Source organism: Marmota monax, unplaced genomic scaffold (genome assembly GCF_021218885.2).
Source record: "Marmota monax isolate L192 unplaced genomic scaffold, Marmota_monax_Labrador192_F-V1.1 WCK01_AAM20220418_F8-fsc00001, whole genome shotgun sequence".
Taxonomy (NCBI): domain Eukaryota; kingdom Metazoa; phylum Chordata; class Mammalia; order Rodentia; family Sciuridae; genus Marmota; species Marmota monax.
In genome coordinates this window covers 44,490,690-44,510,070 of record NW_026693777.1, presented here as the reverse complement: position 1 = coordinate 44,510,070, position 19,381 = coordinate 44,490,690, and the positions used below count along the sequence as shown (strand labels likewise).

General features: G+C 39.5%; 1 protein-coding gene across 5 annotated transcripts in view; it reads right to left on the bottom strand.

Moving 5' to 3' along the window:
• The window catches only part of Capn3 (calpain 3), a 43,411-nt gene extending 24,262 nt beyond the window's left edge, over positions 1-19,149 (bottom strand). For 2 of the 5 annotated variants that reach the window (XM_046460824.2, XM_046460825.2), the window contains exons 1-2: positions 18,326-19,149; positions 11-80 (exon numbers count right to left, since the gene is read on the bottom strand). In XM_046460824.2, the coding sequence (XP_046316780.1) occupies positions 11-80; positions 18,326-18,634 (379 nt within the window). In that variant the 5' untranslated portion in view covers positions 18,635-19,149. Of the gene's footprint in view, positions 1-10; positions 81-8,813; positions 9,357-18,325 lie in introns of those variants that run through there. The other 3 variants (XM_058584719.1, XM_058584720.1, XM_046460823.2) reach the window with 2 other exon arrangements.
• Positions 19,150-19,381: the final 232 nt, after the last annotated feature.

Genomic DNA, 19,381 nt, shown 5'->3' with positions numbered 1-19,381 from the left:
GAGGGCCTACCTAGATCTCCTTGACAGATGTCAGTCCTATTCGCTCCACCAATGATAAATCTGGGATTCTCACAAATTTCCTGTGAAACAAAAGAGAAACGACCAGGTAAAACTAATAGTAGTAGCTATTATTTGTTGAGTCCTGGCATTTAGTGTTGATTGGCACCCTGTATCGGGAGCTTTATACCCATCTCTCATTTAAGTCTCCAAAAAAGAGCCCTGTGAATTGGATACCATCTTGTTATTTTTCAGATAAGAAAACCGAGGCTCTGAGAGGTTAAGAAACTTGTCCAAGGATACACAGATAGTAAGTGCTAAAAGCCAGCTGTATGCCTCCTTTTCATTATCCTATAGTGCTCCTCAAACTGTCATACTATTTGAGTAAGGATGTACCTTGAGAAGGCTGTGTCATTTCTGCTTTAACAAAGTGACAACAGAAAGCACAGCTCTTGCTCTTCCTAAACAAGAAGGAATGCCAGAAGGAAAATAAAGTTCTTTCTCTCCAAGATAATGGTAACATAGATATTTAAAGTTAGTGTATGTCCCTACTTCCATGGACTCAAATGCTGGGGAAGCAGAGAGTAGACTTGGTGTAAGCCTCACCAGCCTCCCAGTCCATTGGAGGGGGCAAGTCTTTATTCAAGTCCATCCAATAAAGCACCAGTGGCTCCAGCAGTTTTAAGTTCAGGTAATAGGTTAGTGTTTAGCCCAACAGAGGTCAACAGAGGGCGCTCTTGGTTTGTATGAAGACTTCAAGTTTTTTTTTTGTTTGTTTGTTTTGTTTTTTTTTTTGCCAGTGGGCGAGAATTGGTTTTGTTTACTTTTAAAAATAATTATAGATACAGTGTTTTGGTTTTAACACTTTTCTTCACAGCTTTGAGAATCCTTGCTATTCCTGTGACACCCTCTCTGCCTCCTCTCTTTTCCCAACAACCCAATATATCCCAAGTGAGCTAAAGCTCCTGGCACTCAGGGATGGAAAGTCTTGCTTACAGCACATTACAGCCCTCCTCCTATCGCATTAAAACTCTGAATGCAGTGGAAGGATAAACCACTACCAATAATTTTTTAAACAATTACCTATATTTGGAGAGAGGGAATAGGTGCAAGGAATTGGGATAAATAAAACTTTGAACATAACCATTTGAAAATAGGTTTGAGAGCTGGGGTTGTGGCTCAGAGGTAGAGTGCTTGTCTAGCATGTGTGAGGCACTGGGTTCGATCCTCAGCACCACATAGAAATAAAGATATTGTGTTCACCTATAATTAAAAAATAAATATTAAAAAGAAAATAATTTTAGGGCTTGGGATGTGGCTCAAGCGGTAGCGCGCTTGCCTGGCATGCGTGTGGCCCGGGTTCAATCCTCAGCACCACGTACAAACAAACAAAGATGTTGTGTCTGCCGAAAAACTAAAAAAATAAATAAATATTCAAAATTCTCTCTCTCTGTCTTTAAAAAAAATAATTTTGACAAAAAGCATGTAAGGTTTTATATAATTAAAAGCTAAAATTAAAGAGGAATCATAAAAAGCAATCTGTAAAAGCTGAAAGCAAACTGAAGCAAAGGAAGCTAACTGTACATCAAGTCAGGGACATAAAATGAGTTATTTCAGGTGACTTAAAATATAGCTTTTTGACTATCCCTTTGGGAATATTGCCTAAGAACAAATCCAAAACCATAAGAAATAAGAACAAATAATAATATCCTTATTTCAAAACTGACATGTGACATGTATACAATAAGATAAAGCAAATAAGAACTTATGCTAATGTAATTAGCATAAAAATGTAAAATTATAAAATAACTAAAAAAACTGCAGTGTTCAAATTGAGTTGCATATTTAACTCATGAATTACAAAGAAGGAAAGCAAAGCAAAGGTGAATACTGAAACTATAATTCAAAAATCTTCCTCTAAATAAAAGAATATATTTGATACTGCATATTTGAAATAACAATTGGAATACTAAGAATATCAACAGAGAATGACATGAAGGTATATTCTAGCACATTACTGGACTTCAAAGAAGAGCGGGGGGAAATTCTTTGGGCATGTAGGAAAAAATAAGTGACTTAAAGGGGAAAATCTTCTATTATCAGACTTTTCAGTACAATTTTTTTTGTGTGTGTGTGTGGTGCTGGGGATTAAACCCAGGGCCTTGTGCATGCAAGGCATGCACTCTACCAACTGAGCTATAGCCCCAGCCCTCAGTAACAATTCTTTATGTCAGAAAAAAGTGAAACAATATATTTAGGATCATCAAAGAAGGGAAATGTGAACCAAGAATTTATTTATAGTATAACTTTCTTTCAAGTATAAAGAGTATGGGCAAACAATCTCAATATGTACGAATTCAGGGAATATTGGTCTCATTAGTTCTTCCTAAGGAATATACTAGAGATAAGCTACAGACAATAAGAAGAACTTGAAAAACATCAACATGGGTAGGGAGAGCACTTAATATAATACAGCTATTTACAGAATTAAAACTAAATGATGCTTAGCCAGCTATTGTGATTGCTTGGAGGCCGAGGCAAGAGGATTGTAAATTTGGTTTTAACACTTGTTAAAACTTATCGAGACCCATTCTCAAAAATATAATTTTAAAGAAATTGCTGAGGAGAACGGGCTTCTCCTGAACTGCCATTTCTGCCATGCTGCTCTGGACTTTGCTCTTAGTTTGCTCTGGAGTCCCAGGTTGCTCTGCGGTAAGGAGCTGAAGATCCCTTGCAAGCTAGACTGGCTCTTGAGCACCAGGAAATGAACACTACTCCCTCACCTTGGCATTGCATCACCTCGATTTTAAGTCATGATATTTCACATGATTGGCCAGGAGTTGAAGAAGGCCAGAGAACTGAAGAGACTTAATGTGGAAATATATGCAGAATCTGAAATGTTACTTAGAACTTTGAGAACCAGAGTGGTGCCAATCAGATGAACCAGCAGCTCAAGATTCCATGTCCAGAGCCAGGAGGTCACAAGAAAAAACTCAGCCCAGGAAACACTGGGTTCAACATATATATGCTATAATCCTGATTCATCACCCTCCAAAATGCAATTCTATTAAGCCCCACTACATGATGCTTTGTCATACAGGATCACATAGTCACAAACAATTTTTTAAATGACTCCAAGGAAAATTAATCAAACGTTGGAATTCCTTTTCTCTCTAAATATTAAGGAAGATAAAATTGTAAACAGATATAAATCTTTAAAAAAAAACTAAAAGAATCAATGAACACAACTTTCTTTTTCCTTTCCAATGTGAAAAGGAGTCTCCAGTTTTTGTTTTTTTATCTTTCAGCCTGGCTCCTTCCCAGCCTTTTCTGAACACTTACTTGGTCATTGACCTTACTTCCATCAGCAATGGCTGCTGGCAATTGTGAAAGTCTGCGCTACTCTAGGAAGGTTGGAGAAATCACTTCATGCTTTGTGCTCCTCCCTTTTTGGATCTCTGGGAGAAGTTCTCTGTCACTCAACCACCTTACCCTTCCCATCCTGACTCTTTGAAATCTTAATGGGAAAAGTCTGGTAAATAAAATTCTTTATCTTGATACAGTTGAAAGAAAGCAAGCAAGAAAGAAAGAGCTGAGGTGGAACTCAATGACACAGCACTTGCCTAGAATGTGCAAGGGCCTGGGTTCCATTCCCAATGCCAGGGTGCAGGTAGCGGGTTGGGACCTAAGTGGTGGTTAAAAGAGAAAATATATAGTATGTAATGTATTACCTGTAATGTTCAGGCAATGCACAAGTATTTAAAACTATTTCACATAGGAGAAGAAAGAGCATATGAAAAAAAATCTGTTTTCAGGAAATGATTTGTGGGGATATTATTAATATTGTTATTCTGCAGCTTAATATTGTTATTTAGACAAACAAAAGTTGAGGGAATTCATTGCCAGCAGACTTGCCTTGCAAGAAACAATAAAAGAAATTCATCAAGGAGACAAAAAAGTGATATAAAAAACTTGAACCCAATAAAAGAAGAAAGCATGTAGGAGAAGGTATAAAAATAAAACCTTTCATTTTTCTTATTGTATGTTAATTTCAGTCAAAGCAGACTCCAAAATGGAAAATTATCAGAGAGAAAGAGGGCCTTATGTAATGATAAAAACATTGTGGTGGAGGGGGTGGCACATGCCTATAATTCCAGAGACTCAGGAGGCTGAGGTAGAGGCCAGTCTCAGCAACTTGGTGCAATCTTGACTTGAAATAAAAAATTTTTAAAAAGGCTGGGGATGTAGTTCAGTGATTGAGCTCTAGTAATATAGACAGACAGACAGACACACACACACACAATTTTCCAAAAAGACATAATTCTATTTGTGTGTGCACCCAACAACAGGGTATCAAAGTACATGAGATAAAAAGTGATAGAACTAAAGGAGAAATAGACAAATCCAATATTATAGTTGGAGAGTTCACCAACTCTTTTTTAATAATTAAAGGCCAAGTGGGCAGAAAATCAGTAAGGATACAGTTGGCCTGAACGACATGATCAATCAACTTGATTGAATTGACTTTAATAGAATATTCTACCCCAAAATGGAGGGATAGCAGTCTTCTCAAATTTCTCTGTAACAAGTCATTTAGGCAGATCACACTGTGGGTCATCAAATACACCTTAAAAGATGTAAAAGAACAAAAATCATACAAACTATGTTCTCAGACCATAGTGGAATGAAACAAAATAAATAACAAAAAGACAGCTGAAATTATTTGGAAATGAAACAACACATTTCTAAATAACACATAGGTCAAAGAAGAAATTTCAAAAGAAGATTTTTAGAACTAAATGACAATGACAATTAGGGGCTGGGGTTGTGGCTCATTGGTAGAGTGCTTGACTGGCACATGAGAGGCACTGGGTTTGATCCTAAGTATCACATAGAAATAAATAAGTAAATGTACTGTGTCCGTCTACAACTAAAAACATCTATTTTTTAATTAAAAAAAGAACTAAATGACAACTAAATATAGCATCATAATTTGTGGGATGAAGCAAAAGCAATGCTTGGAGGGAAATTTATGGCATTTAATGCCTATATAAGAAAGTAGGATATAAAAGCAATAACATTCAACCCAAGAAAAGGAGAAATTTAAGCCTAAAGTGAGAAGAAGAAAATAAATTAAAAACTAGAGCAGAAATCAGTGAAATAAAAAAAAAGTTAATGAAAACAACTATTTTTTGGAAGGAGCAAGAAAACTGATGAAACTCTACCATATTTAACAAGAAAAAAAGAGAAAACATAAATTACTAATAGAAAAAATGGAGACATCACAACTGATTCCATGGACATTATAGGAATCCTTCAGGCATTCCCATATGCTTAATTTGATAATTTAGATGATATGGATACATGTTTTGAAAGATACAAACTACCAAAACTCACATAAGGAGAAATAGATCATATGAATAGAGGTATACCTCTCAAAGAGTCAATAACTAGTAACTCCCCCAAACGAAAAGACCTAGATGACTTCATTGGTGAATTCTACTAAATATTTAAGGAAGAAATGGTACCAATTCTCCACAAATTTTCCATAAAATAGAAGCAGAGGGATCACTTTTAATGGCTCATTTGATGAAGCCAGCATTATCCTAACATGAAGCCAGAAAAAGATATTACAAAAAAAGAAAAACTACAGACCAATAATGTGGTATGAACATAAAAAATACCCTGATCAAAATAATAGCATCTTGGGGTTGGGTTTGTAGCTCAACAGCAGAGTGCTCACCTACCATGTGTGAGGCACTGAGTTCAATTCTCAGTACCACATATAAATGAATAAAAAAAGGTCCATCAACAACTAAAAAAATTTAAAAGAAATAAAAATATTAGCATTTCAAATATAATAATGTATAAATAGAGTTAGACACCTTAAGTAGGATTTATTCTAGTTATGCATGGCTGATTTAATATTCAAGACTCAATGTAATGGGCTGGGGATGTGGCACAAGTGGTAGCACGCTCGCCTGGCATGCGGGCGGCCTGGGTTCGATCCTCAGCACCACATACAAACAAAGATGTTGTGTCCGCCGAAAACTAAAAAATAAATATTAAAAAAAAAGTTTTAAAAAAAAGACTCAATGTAATATACCACATCAATAGGCTAAGAAGAAAAAGTCCTATGATCATATTGATTGTTGCAGAAAAAGTATTTGACAAACCTCAACACTTGTTTAAATCAAAACCCCACAACTCTTACCCAAGTAGGAATAGAGGAGAACTTCTGTGACTTGTCAAAGAACATCCACTTTGTAAAGAACAACTAAAACTTCATACTTAAAAGTGAGACACTGGATACTTTTTCCCCAAGATCAGGAACAAAGCAAGATGTTCCCTTTTACCACTCCTATTCAACATCATACTGGATGTTCTAAGTAGAATAAGGAAATGAAAGATGCAAAGATTAAAATAAAAAACAAACAAACTGCCTTTATTCAGATTCCATTGTCTATATAAAAAATCCCAAATGAATGACAAAAACAACAACAACAAAAGAAAACCCACTGAGAACTAATAAGCAAGTGTAGCAATTCCATTTACATGACCACACATTAGGTGTAAGTTGGTATGAACTCATGTTTAGCACAGGTGGTTATACAGAAAAATATTTATGGATAAGTGTATATGCATGCATTAGTACACACACACTTATCTTTATCAGCTGAGAGTCAGACAGTAGCAATGAACAAAACTAGCAATCAGATTCTGGTTTCTAATACCATTTACAATAAAAGAAACCAGTGTTCGCAAGTGCTCAAGAATAAAACCTCACAACAAAAGGGTATATGAAATAGACACCGGGGCCAACTGACAACTCCCAGTGATCACAGCTGAACAATGAGCAACAAAATAAGGCAGTATTAGATCATAACCCAAAAAGAAAAATAAATATCCATGAGTCTAAACTGATATAAATAAGTGATTGAACAAGTTAATGAAGAGAAAAGACTAAGCTCTCATGCAGAATTATTCCCAATTATTTACATAGGGTCCTCGGCACTCAAGCAGGCAGAGCATAACTCCCATTTGTTATGGATTTATGCTTTGGGTCTTGCTTCTGAAGAGTATGGTAAGGAAAGGGAGAGGGGAATAGGAGCTTTGCAGTAGAAAAAGCTGGCAAACTTTACTTCAGTCATGTTAAAGCTCAACATCAACAATGATGAGGTGTGTTTACAGTCTTGCCCTTGATAGATACCTAATGAAATGAGGTATCTCTTTACTTCTGCGTGCCTCCTCCCCCAAACCCATAAATCCAATCAGGAGAAAAACAGCAGAGAAATGCCATTTGACGGGTATTTTACACAATACATGACCAGTACTCTTTAAAACTGTAAAGATACAGAAACAAAGAAAGCTTGAGAGATTGAGATAAACAATAGGAGCTAAGGAGACAAAACAACCAAGTATAAAGTGTCTTGGACAGAATTTCCAAATAGAAAAAGATAGCAAGTAAAAATGAAGGAAATCTGAACAAAGCATGGCCTTCAGTTCTAAAAATAGGTACATTCATTACAATTAATAGACCAATAATGACCTTACTACTCTAAGATGTTAATAGAGAAAACTGGGTGCAAGGTACAGTGGCCCCTGCTTATCCACAGGAAATATTTTCTAAGACCCCTAGTGTATACCCAAAACTTTGGATAGTACCAAACCCTAAATATACTGTTTTTCCCTATACATACACACCTATGATAAAGTTTAATTTATAAAGTAGGCAATTAAGAGAATAATAGTAACTAACAATAAAACAGAATAATTATAATAATATACTGAAATGAAAGTTATTTAACTTAAGAATTGTTTATTTCTGGAATTTTCCATTTAATAATTTCAGACCACAGTTGACTACAGGTAACTGAAATCTTAGAAAGCAAAATTGAAGATAAGCGGAAATACCGTATATGGAAACTGTACTTTCTCCACAATTTTTCTGCAAGTCTAAAATTGTTCTAAATTTAAAGTTTATTTTAATAAGACATTAAAACACATCAAATATTTTTTCATACATTCAAATGAATTCATCTGCTGGGTTGCACACATACACTGCCTCAGAGCCCCCTGCTTTAGAGTTTTTTGCCTGCTCTAAATGCAGGGAACCCTTCTGGGGTTTTAGGCACCTCTTTTCAGGAAGAACAGCTTTGCCCAATATGCCTCTAAAGCACTTTGATCTACTCCCACTGACACAAATGGTCTCTTCAGTTGCCCCACAATTGGGTAGTCAGGAGCAAACTGCTTCACCCTGGAAGGAGTCTGGCTGGTCAACATGGATCTTGCCATTTAAAGAGAAGTGACACCTCACTAACAAGCCAGGCTTAGGTGAAAAGTTAAAGGCGGCTAGTCTCTAGCCTCCAGTTTTTTTTACTGTTCAAAACCTGAATTCTCCCTTAAACTGTGAGCCTCAAACTTTTAACCAGTCCACTCTCCCAGCCCTGAACTCCTGCTCTCCAGAAGAGCCAGGATGGTCAATTATAGCTTAAAATCTTACTGTGAATTTAAGACAAAGTATTAGTTCTCTTAAAAAAAATTGTAATCTCAAAAGAAAGAAAAAAAATTTAATTAAAAAATATACAGTCTCAGGAACCTATAAAGTATTATAATACTCTCTAGTTCAAGAATAGAAAAATAACACCTCCAGGTTTAGGAGGAAGCAGGACGGTATTTGGGGACACACAGGTAAGGAAAGCCTTCATAAGCCATTTGCTCAGAGGGGCTTGGGGTCCATGGCCCTGGGTTCTGGACCACTTGACCTCCTGTTCCATAAGAGTTATCTCCTGAACCCATGTTCCTTTCATCCCTACCTTTGGTCTTTTCCACATGATGGCCTTCATCTTGGTTTTCTGGCTCAGCTCATGAGAGCCTAGAGCCTGTACACCTGCTGGGAAGACACGGTCTTCAAAGAGGCACTTCTGAGCCAGACACCGTTGTTTGAGAACGACAAAATCCTGCCCCTCAAATTTGAGGGGCTGTGCTACAGTGCCCTCACCATTTCTCCTGTCCCTTTCTCGGATCACGCGATCACAGAAGAATCCTGGCAGCAGGTAAGGCATGGTGGCCACTCAGGGAGTGGAACTGGGCCTTCACTGCGGCCTCTCTCCCACTGCGCCCTCAGCCTAGGCCTAATCCTCTCCTGAATAGCCCAAAGCCTATATAGCTCCTCCACCCTCAGCAGCGCAATGCAAATGAACACAGCCCAGAGAAAGGCTGTGATCAGAGTCAGCAGCTTTGGCTGGAGGCCCCTGAGCCCACGGTCTAGGGGCAACACCATGCGAGTCACAGAGGGAGCCAGGGATGGGAAACAGCTAGCCAGAGATGGCCCCAGGACAGACTACAGTGGCTTGTAGATCTTATGGGTATCACCAACAGCCTTGCTGAGACTCTTTCTTTAAAAAAAGAACATATAGTTACAGAGAGGCTCACCCTGCCTCAGCAAAAGGCATTCATGCCTTTGACGCTGGCGGTCAATGGGATATAGCATGGGGCCTTCTAAACATGCTGTATACACTAATCCTATACAGGCTGCTGAATGCATAGGAGGAATCTGCTTCAAGCCATTGTCTGAGGGTAATGAAGCCTCCATTCTCCTGATGTCCCTGCCCCACCCCACTCCCAAATAACTTGACTAGCCATGTAGGGACTCTAATCTGTGAGAAGGATCCAGAGAGGAGGTAACTGGACCTCAGATGAAAGTCTGTTAGAGAACAGACATCCACTGATGCAAATTCAAATTCAGGACCTATGGGGCAAGAACATGGTGGATGGGGAAGGCAAATAAACATGTGTTGGAATTATATTCCTAAGAAAGCTTGGTATTTTCTAAGTATCACCATGCTTAAATGGACAATGCTAATGTGAGCACAGGAAGTTGAAGTAGGCGGAAACTGAGGTCTGGCAGGATGCTCACTTGATGGTGCCCAGCCTGCTTGTCTGCTCATTAATCCCCATTGGTCTTCTTCTGCTCTGTGCTTCTCAATGGTAGTCTTTGAACAACCAGCATCAGAATCACCTGTGATGCCAATTTAAGTGCAGATTCTCAGGGTCCATCCTCAGAATTTGAATCCCTCAGGTAATCAGATAGGGGTCTGAGACTTTGCATTTTTAAATAGGCTCATTAGGAGATTCTATGTCCACCAAAGTTTGAAACCATGATTTTAGCATTACAGGGTACTAGAATAGCTCAAAATAATTTGTGAGGTCAGTTCTTTTAAGAAACAATTTAATTTTTAGGGCTGGGGATATTAGCTCAGCAGTAGAGAGCTTACCTCACATGCACAAAGTCCTAGGTTTGATCCCAAGTGCTGCAAAAACAAAACTAAATAAAAAGTAATTTTTATTCAATTCATACATGAACAGAGACTTAAATTACCAATAAAGAAGAACACAGAACTAGCAGTCTTTTGCCCTTCTTTTTCCATTGCTAAATCCTTCTCCACAGAGGAGATCATATTTAATTCTAATTTTAGATTTCAGCTATTGCAGTTTCTAAGCTCAATAGTTAACATTTTGCCACCTTGGTTTACCTACCTGTGTATTTGTATTTATTGATTTTGTTTCTTTTGCCGAACCATATGAAAGAATAATTGCAGTTATTATGACACTTTTCATCTATGAATATTTAGGATTATACTTAGAATATAGCAGGCATCTTCTAAGGACAAGAACATCCTCCTACTAACCACAATACCATTACCATTAAATTCAAAATTATTCTGTGATATTTTCCAAGATAAATCCAAATCCATTTGTTAATTTTTTCAGTTGTTCCTGCAATGCCATTTATTGCTCCCCGCCCCACCTACTGAGGGATGAACCCCCAGGGCCACTCTATCACTGAGCTACACCCCTAGTCCTTTTTATTTTTTGAGATAGGGTCTCTTTAAGTTGCTGAGGCTGGCTTGAAACTTGTGATACTCCTGTCTTAGTCTCCTAAATCACTGGGATTATATGTATGTGCCACTGTGACCAGTTTGCCCAGTTTTAAAATTGTTTTTTTAGGAATTATTTTTGTGTGTGTTATTGGGGATTGAACCCATTGTCTCTTTACCATTGAGCTATGTCCCCAGCCCTTAAAAAAATTATTTTTGAGACAGGGTGTCACTAAATTGCTGAGGTTGACCTTGAACTTGCAGTCTTCCAGTTTTAGCTTCTTGAGTCTCTGGGATTATAGGTGTGTGCTACTATGCCTGGCCTGCTTTTGGTTTTTTTGTTGTTGTTGTTGTTGTTTGTTTGTTTTTTTGTATCAGGGATTGAACCCAGGAGCACTTACCCATGAGCCACATCCCCAGCTCATTTTATTTTTTATTTTGATTCAGGGTCTTGCTAAATTGCTTAGTGCCTTGCTAAATTGCTGAGGCTGGCTTTGAACCTGCAGTCCTCCCATCTCAGCCTCCTGAGTCTGTGGGATTACAGAGGGCATGACCAGCATTTTTTGGGGGGTGGGTACCAGGGACTGAACTCAGAGGCTCTTGAACACTAAGCCACATCCCCAGCCCTACTTTGTATTTTATTTAGAGATAGGTCTCACTGAGATGCTTAGTGCCTCAATGTTGCTGAAGTTGGCTTTGAACTTGCGATCCTCCTGCCTCAGCCTACCGAGTCCTATGCCACCACACCCAGCTCTGGCCAGCTTTTGTATTTTGAACCAGAATCTAAATAAGGCTCAGATACTAAACTTTAATAATTAAATAGTTGGATCAGGTGCTGTTGAAGTAAGAATTAATGAACCAGAAGATAAGTCAAAAGGAATCACCTAGAATACCACATAAAGAATGGAAGAAATAGGAAACTGAAAAAAAGGAGAAGGAAGAGAACATGATGTCATTAAGATATAGGCAGGATAGAGCAAGGCAAATTCAGCTTTGCATCTAATTTGAGTTCCAGAAAAAAATAATAGGAAGTATGCAGAGGATAACAATCTAGGAGCTTTTTACAATTGGTCAATAATTCCAATCTTCAGATTCAGGTATTACAATGAATCTTAAGCAAGAAAGAAATGCCACAACATAGTGGCTTTGTAGTATATTATAGAGAGAAGATCTTGGCCTCATGTGTGGAATCTAGGAAGGCATGGAAAGCAACAGGGAGGCTACTAAAGAAGAGGAAGGGGATCAAAAGGAAGGGAGAGGGAAGGGCAAAGGAAGGCAATGGGGCTGGATATGATCAAAGCATGTTATTTGCATGTAAAATATACCACAATGAAACTCATTCTGTGTAATTAAAATTCACTAATTTAAAAAAGGAACTTCTAAACAATACACTCCAGGAAAAAGGAAAATTATTTTGGAAAGAAAATTTTAAAACATAAGAAAGAATGGTAAGCAAAGAAATTGGCAAACATTAAACCTAAGCAAATTTGAATGGATTAAAATTTATAATTTCTCATGTTTGGCATGTTACTCAGGAAAATAGCAATTAAAGTGCTCTGTGGTCATCATTGGTTTCAGATTTTGTTAAGACAAAGTATGCATGTTAACATTTTTAGGGACACCATTGGATTGGAGGATTCCTGGTGCACAGACTAGGTTTGGTTTCTCTGAAGTTCAGCTCCCTCTCTCTCATCATTCATTGGCATGGAATAATTGTTATTTAGTGCCAATGTAGGATTTTTTCTTTTCAGCGTTGAGTATCGCAGGCCAAGTCACCCCTCTGACTGGGAATCTACACAGGATGTGTTCATTTTAGAGGCAATGGGACACAGCAGAGAGCTCACAACAGCAGTAGACCTTCCCATGTTGGCAGAAAGCTTCCATCTTAACCGTGCTGATGTGATGCCAAGTGTGACTAGTTTTCCGTAATTCTGAGCAAGACCACAGATTATCATAAAAGTACCTCCAGTACCGATTTGGGGGTTACAAATGAATTTTATTGAGCATGCAAACTGTAAATATGGAATCTGCAAATAATGAGCATTAACTGTATGGATCATAGCAATAATATCCCCAGTGCATACCTCTGGGAAAAAGAGAAATTTTGTGACTATTTGATCTGAAGCAACTAAAGGAGGGATGACATAATTACAAACAGGGAGGACTGCTGTATAGAGGAATCAGCTGATTCTTTTTCACTGTCTTCTGGGTCTGAGCCAGATGTGCTACATTTGCCATCTGAAGAGTTCTGGCTAGAAATAAAGATGACCTTTCCCTAAGAGTTCAGGTTATTTTAAGAAGAGGGGGGTATCCTTTTGCTTTCAAACCCTTCACATCAGGAAAGAAAGCCATTTTTCTAAAATTGTGGAAGGGTGTAGCTCCTAGGCAGTTTGTCCTTATGATCTAAAAATTAATAACAGTTTTTATACTATATGGTTGACGTTGTGGAGTATAGAATACCCTGATAAACATTATGAAAGTGTTTATTTAAACTTGAAGTTCGGATGAAAACAGTAAAACAAGCGTCAGCTTCCTTAAACAGAATCCTTCCCATGTGTTAGCAGGGGCCTTGGGCTTCCTTGGGAATTTAAACATGTCCTGAACCCCTACTTCATAAGTGTCCAAGAGAGCACAGCTTCCCCCATTCTTCCCTCCATATTTCAGGGAGCTCCTGGAAGTGTCCTTTTTGCTTCTTTCTCTTTCCACACTCCTGAGCTTTCTACACCCCGACTTCCAGGCTCCTTCACTCGGTCCTGCCTGTGTAAATCAAGATACAGAATAGATCTCTGCTCTTCAACGAAAAGTTACCTGCCTCAGGCACTTCACATTAGTCAGTGGAGATTTTGTGAAGGGCAGGCAGGAGAGGGCCAGCACGGGGTGAGTGGCCGTCAGCCCTTTTGCTTTCCCCACCCCACTTCCATTTCAGTTCTAACTCTCCTCCTTGTAAGTAAAGCAGCGAATTTTCTTTTCTTTCCCTAGAAAACATTCATGTCTCTCTTCGCATCCTGGAGAAGGTACTCTTTATATAATTTATATAATTATAAAAATCCTTCTAATTTTCCCTTTTGCTATTTTTATTTTTTGGTGTGTTTTAGTCAGGTTTTTTTTTTTTTTGCCACTATGACTAAAAGATCTCACCAGAACAATTACAATTGTAGAGGAGGAAAAGTTTTTTTGGAGGCTTACGGTTTCAGAAGTCTCAGTCCACAGATAGCCAGGTCTGTTCCTCAGGGCTCAAGGTGAGGCTGAATATCATGGTAGAAGATGCAGCTCACATCGTAATCAGAAAGCAGAGAGAGAGAAAGACTCCACACTCCAGATACAAAATATATACCCCATAGTCATGCTCCCCAATGAACCACTCCCACCAGTCACACCCTACCTGCCTCCAGTTACCACTCAGTTAATTCCATTAGGATATAACCCATTAATTTCTCCTCCAAACCTTCTTGCATTGTCTCACGCGTGAGCTTTTGGGGGACACGTCATTTCCAAACTATTACACGGGGAGGTTGAATCCAGGGGTGCTTAACCACTGAGCCACATCCACAGCCACCTCTCTTTTGTTCTTGAAAAAAGAAATTGAATGTTTCTGCCATGTTAAGAACCTAGAGAGTAGGGCTGGAATTGTGGCTCAGCAGTAGAGCACTTCGCCTAGCTCATGTGAGGCCCTGGGTTCATCCTCAGCACCACATAAAAAAATAAATAAATAAAATAAAGGTATTTTGTCCAACTAAGACTAAAAATTAAGTATTTTTTTAAAAAAAGAATTTGGAGAGTAGGTACATTTGACTAAAACATGTCTAAAGAATCAAAGGAAATTCTGTAGGAGTAAGGTAACAGTTACAAGGCCTGACATCAAAAGTATAATATATCAACTCCTCCCCATCCCCAGGGTAACAGCCTGGAAGAGGAAAGAAGTTGGCTCTGCCTGAAGACGGGAGGGGGCAGCACCTGGTCATACAGAAGGCAGCAAAAGCCAGCAGGTGTGGATGGGTCCATGCTGATAGGCAGCATGGAAGAAGAAATTGAATGGGAAAAGTAAGATGAGGAAGGAAGAACTGTGAGAAAAGGGGTCTTCTTTGTCTTAGTTTTTCCATTCTGGGTGTTATTTCCCCTCACATTTCACATTTTTCCTCACATCTCTGAAATCGGGAAGCATCTTATATTAGAAAGCCTCCTTCCATTGCATTCAGCTGGGATGTAGGTGGTTGTGACTCTGTGGACATTCTAAGATCAAGAAAGTGCTAGTGCTAGCATTGAATCTGGGCATGGTGGCACATGCCTATAATCCCAGTGACTCAGGAGGCTGTGGCAGAAGAATTGCAAGTTTGAGGCCAGCCTCAGCAACTTAGCAAGACCCTCAGCAACTTAGTGAAACTCTGTCTCAAAAATAAAAAATAATAAAAAAAAAATGAACTGGGGATGTAGCTCAGCAGTAAAACATCCCTGGGTTCAATCTTCAGTAAACACACACACAGACACACACACACAGTGTGTGTGTGTGCATCAAAGTCTTCACAATCGGGTGAAATGTGGCTTATGGTGAGTTGCAGCTTAGGAAACTTACCTAAATTCTATCCTTAAAGGAGTCTAATTTAAGAGATCTGGGGGTATGGAAAAAGCAATAAGGTCAGATGTTGGAGTACTATGGAGCCACTGATTGGCAAAGAGTTTTCTTCAGGTTCAGGTGTTGGCAGAGGGAACTAGCTGGCTGAAGGAGTGAGGAAGAACAGGTGTAAGAATGAGGTTTGGATATGGGGTTATAGTATTAGTGGCAGGTAGAAGGGAAGGAAAACACCAGAGAGCTGTGGGTAATGTTGAGGTCTTAATTCACTTTCCTGGTGCTTTTCCCCCATAGGACACAGTTTCCTTTTCAGATTGCTCATGTCTGACAGAGGTCACTACATCCAAGAAAGTATGTGGAACACTGGTTTCCAAAAAGGGAATTGCATTTCAGAAAGTTCTGGGTCATTTCAGTTTTTTAATTTCAATTTCAACCCATATTGAAAATTTGCATTTCTATTTGAATTCAATAACTGTAAATAATTCATTTGCCCTTTCTGGACCTTTTTTTTTTTTAAACACAATGCCTTTATTTTATTTATTTATGTGGTGCTGATGATCGAATCCAGTGCCTCACATATGTAGGCAAGCTCTCTACCACTGAGCTACAGGCCCAGGCCTCCTTTCTGGACCTCAATCATTTCACCCATAAAGTGAACAAAGACTACACCTGGACAACATCTCTAAGATCCATTCTAACTGATTGTCTCTAATGCTATTTTCTAATTTATGCTAATGAACCCAAGGTGATGTTCCCATGATGTTCTTTTTTGTTGTTGTTCTCTGATCTTAACCCCAGGAGGGAGGACATGTGGGCATTTTAATCAACACTAGTCTTTGCTATCTGGTCCTGTAGCAACACAAACAGTAGAAAATTCAGGATCTTGTTGATGATGGTGATAGTTGGGAGCACACCCTGAAACAGCCAGGTCTCTTAATGCACATCATTTCACACACTGACCCCAACAGGGGAAGTTTCAGGACCAATGTAGTACCTAGAATATCAGAGACCCTTTAAACATTTTTATTAATTTGCAATTCTTTTAAGGCTCAAGTCTACCAGTGACCAGTAAAAATCTATTTGTAGGTTTTGGTCCCCTGTCCTTTGCAATGGTATCAGAAAAGGCTTTTAGGAGCTCCAGGCCTTGGAAATCAGGGCTGTCCTATGTCTTGGTAACCTATACCTTCAGTTGTGGGTTTTCATTGACCAGTTTCAGCTGTGTACAACTGTGGGCCTGGTCTGTGCTGATTAAGGGGTCTAAAGATGAACAGGAAAGGCTTCTGCTCTTAGCAAGAAGGGACAAAAGGAGAAAGTCACCCCTGAAGTTTTGGAGAGAAAGGGAGGAGAAACTATCCAGATAACAACAAGAATGGAATTCTAGGCAGAGAACAGCATGAATGAAGGCCTCTTGGGTGAGAAGACCTGGGGCAATGGAGGAGCAGGACATTTAGCTCTGCTGGTGTGTCAGGGTCCTAGGGGCGCAAAGTCTGGCGTGGGCAGGGCCATCTTGAGAAGGGCTGACATCTCAGTTAAGAAGTTTGGACTTATCCTGAAGGCAGTGGGGGGCATGTCAGTGAAGATATTTCAGCAGGGATGTGACATGTCCAAGCACTGGCAGCAGGGACGAGTGTGTGTTTGGGGGGGTGGGGGATGAAGATCTTTTCTAAAGCAAGGGCCCTCAGGACAGTCAAGGGCCTTAGGGAAGGACTGTCAGGAGAGGAAAGGAGCCCTGTGGCATACACAGGGTTGTTGGGTAGTTCAGCTCAGGTTCATAAAGAAAAACATGGTAAAAGAATGGCATTGGGGTTCAGCCAATGGCATTGGTGTTACCATTTCCTCATGGAGGGTTTCTCTTCCTAGACTGAGTTAGCTCCTTGCCACCTGATCCCTTACTACCCTGAACACTGATTCCTGACAGTCAATGAGACAGTCACTATCATTCAATGCCCATCTTCCCCTGAGGACTTTAGGCTCCAGAAAAGAATAAATTTTTGTCTTTCTTATTCACTGATGTCTCCCTAGTTTGCCCAGTGGCCAGCACTAGTAGATGCTCAATAAATATTTCTCCTTTTTGTTGGCGGGGATTACTTCTTGATCAAAATGTTTCTTGAATTATGAACAAGAGTCATACTGGAGGAATGATCAGAGAAGGGAGCCAGGGGAACATAATTTTCCTCCTGGTAGATCACTGTAAATGAAACCCAGAGGCTGGAAGCATGCCCTAAGGGAGTAGGTGTTTTTATCCAGGTTCTGTCAAGTGCTCACTGGGTAGACTTCCCTCTGTATGCCTTGATATCCTCATTTGAGAGGTGAAATATAACGACAAAAATGATGTTTAGAATCTTCTAATGCTAACATTTCATACTTGAAAAGTTGTCTGCCACTCTCCTCTTTTTAAGGCTTCTGTGTTTCAGAAGTTCATGGCTACTGGCAAAAATGAAGAACAACAATATCATGATTTTAGCCCAAGAAGAGGAAGGAATTTTACAAAGTTATTTAAACAGAGAAAGTAGATCTGGGTTGTGTGGAATTTATCCTGGATAAGGGAGATTTATTTTTACAGGATGAATTAAATCGAGTTCCAATCACTTTCATAAAAAGGAACATTTTTTTTTTCAGAGAGAGAGAGAGAGAGAGAGAGAGAGAGAGAGAGAGAGAGAGAGAGAACAAGCAGCAGCTCTGCCTCCCACTCTCAGAGTTTGGCAAATTATCTAAGACTTGTCCCTCTCCTCCCTGCTTCACACATGAGGGCAGAGCCCAGCAGAGCTACTGCCAGGATCCTTCCCCCAGTGCCCATGTGCATAGCTGAGCTGCAGGAGGTGCGGAGTGGGAGGACTTCACTGAGGGAAAAACCCAGACCAGCAACCAGTTAGCTACTCACCGGAGGTCTCTTCCAGATGAACTGGATGGGGAACTTCTGGCTATAAAAGAGAGAGGTCTCATCTGGTGGGAACTCAGGATCCAGAAAAAGAACTTTCTTCTCTAGACATTTCTTGTGAAGCTGCTCAAATGTCTTCTCTTTCACTCCAATAATAGGAAAATTGCGGCTGATGATAGCTGAATAGATACCACTTGGGTGTCCACCCCCGGCCTCCGTGGTCTTGCCCTGGTCCGGGTGGGGAATAGGCCCTGGGGACCTGGGCTCGGCCCCTGTCCGTTGGGCTACAGTTGGACTAATGACAGTCGGCATGGCAGGCAACTTTGAAAGGTAGAGCTTTTTAAAGAAAACAAGAGATAGCTACCTTCAGAGAAAGGAAGCAACCGCAAAGGGGAACATGGAGTGATCCTGTCATCTGAGAGAAAAATGTCCACATCCAATTCGAAGTTTAAGATCCATCAGAAGTTCACCTGGCTTAAGTCCAGCTTAAAAAACTGAGCTGTGATCCTGAAACCATAAATTTTCCTGAGGAAGAAATATTAAAGGAGTTCTGAGCAATTTTTACCTGGGGGCTCCTACCAGCAGCATGCATGCCAGAGGGAGAGAAAGAGAATGAGGGTTGTATTTCAGTGGCCTGAAGAAGCTTGAGCCAGGAAAACTAAAAATAGATGTGAAGAAAGATGGTGAGTATGAAACAGGCTAGTGCTGGACTGCATCGTAAAGGGAGAAGATCCTGGTTAGAGAGATTTTGAGTTGCATTAAGTGCTGGTGTTGTCAGAAAATGAAAGGAGAATATCTGAGTGAGATGAACATTGAAAATCAGCAAAGAGCTGCTTATGCATTGTTATTGAACAGTTATCAGACTATCAAACAATTGGCCACAAATCAATGGAAAACAGTAAAAAACTAGCTAGAATGTGAGATACTGAATTCTAGGGGAATATTCTGTGCACGTTAGAGAACATGATTTTTAGTTCCTAAAACTCTAGGATATCAGAACATTATTCAGTATTGGATTTGGCATCTCTTCTAGAATGTTCTGGTGTCAGCGCTGAGTAG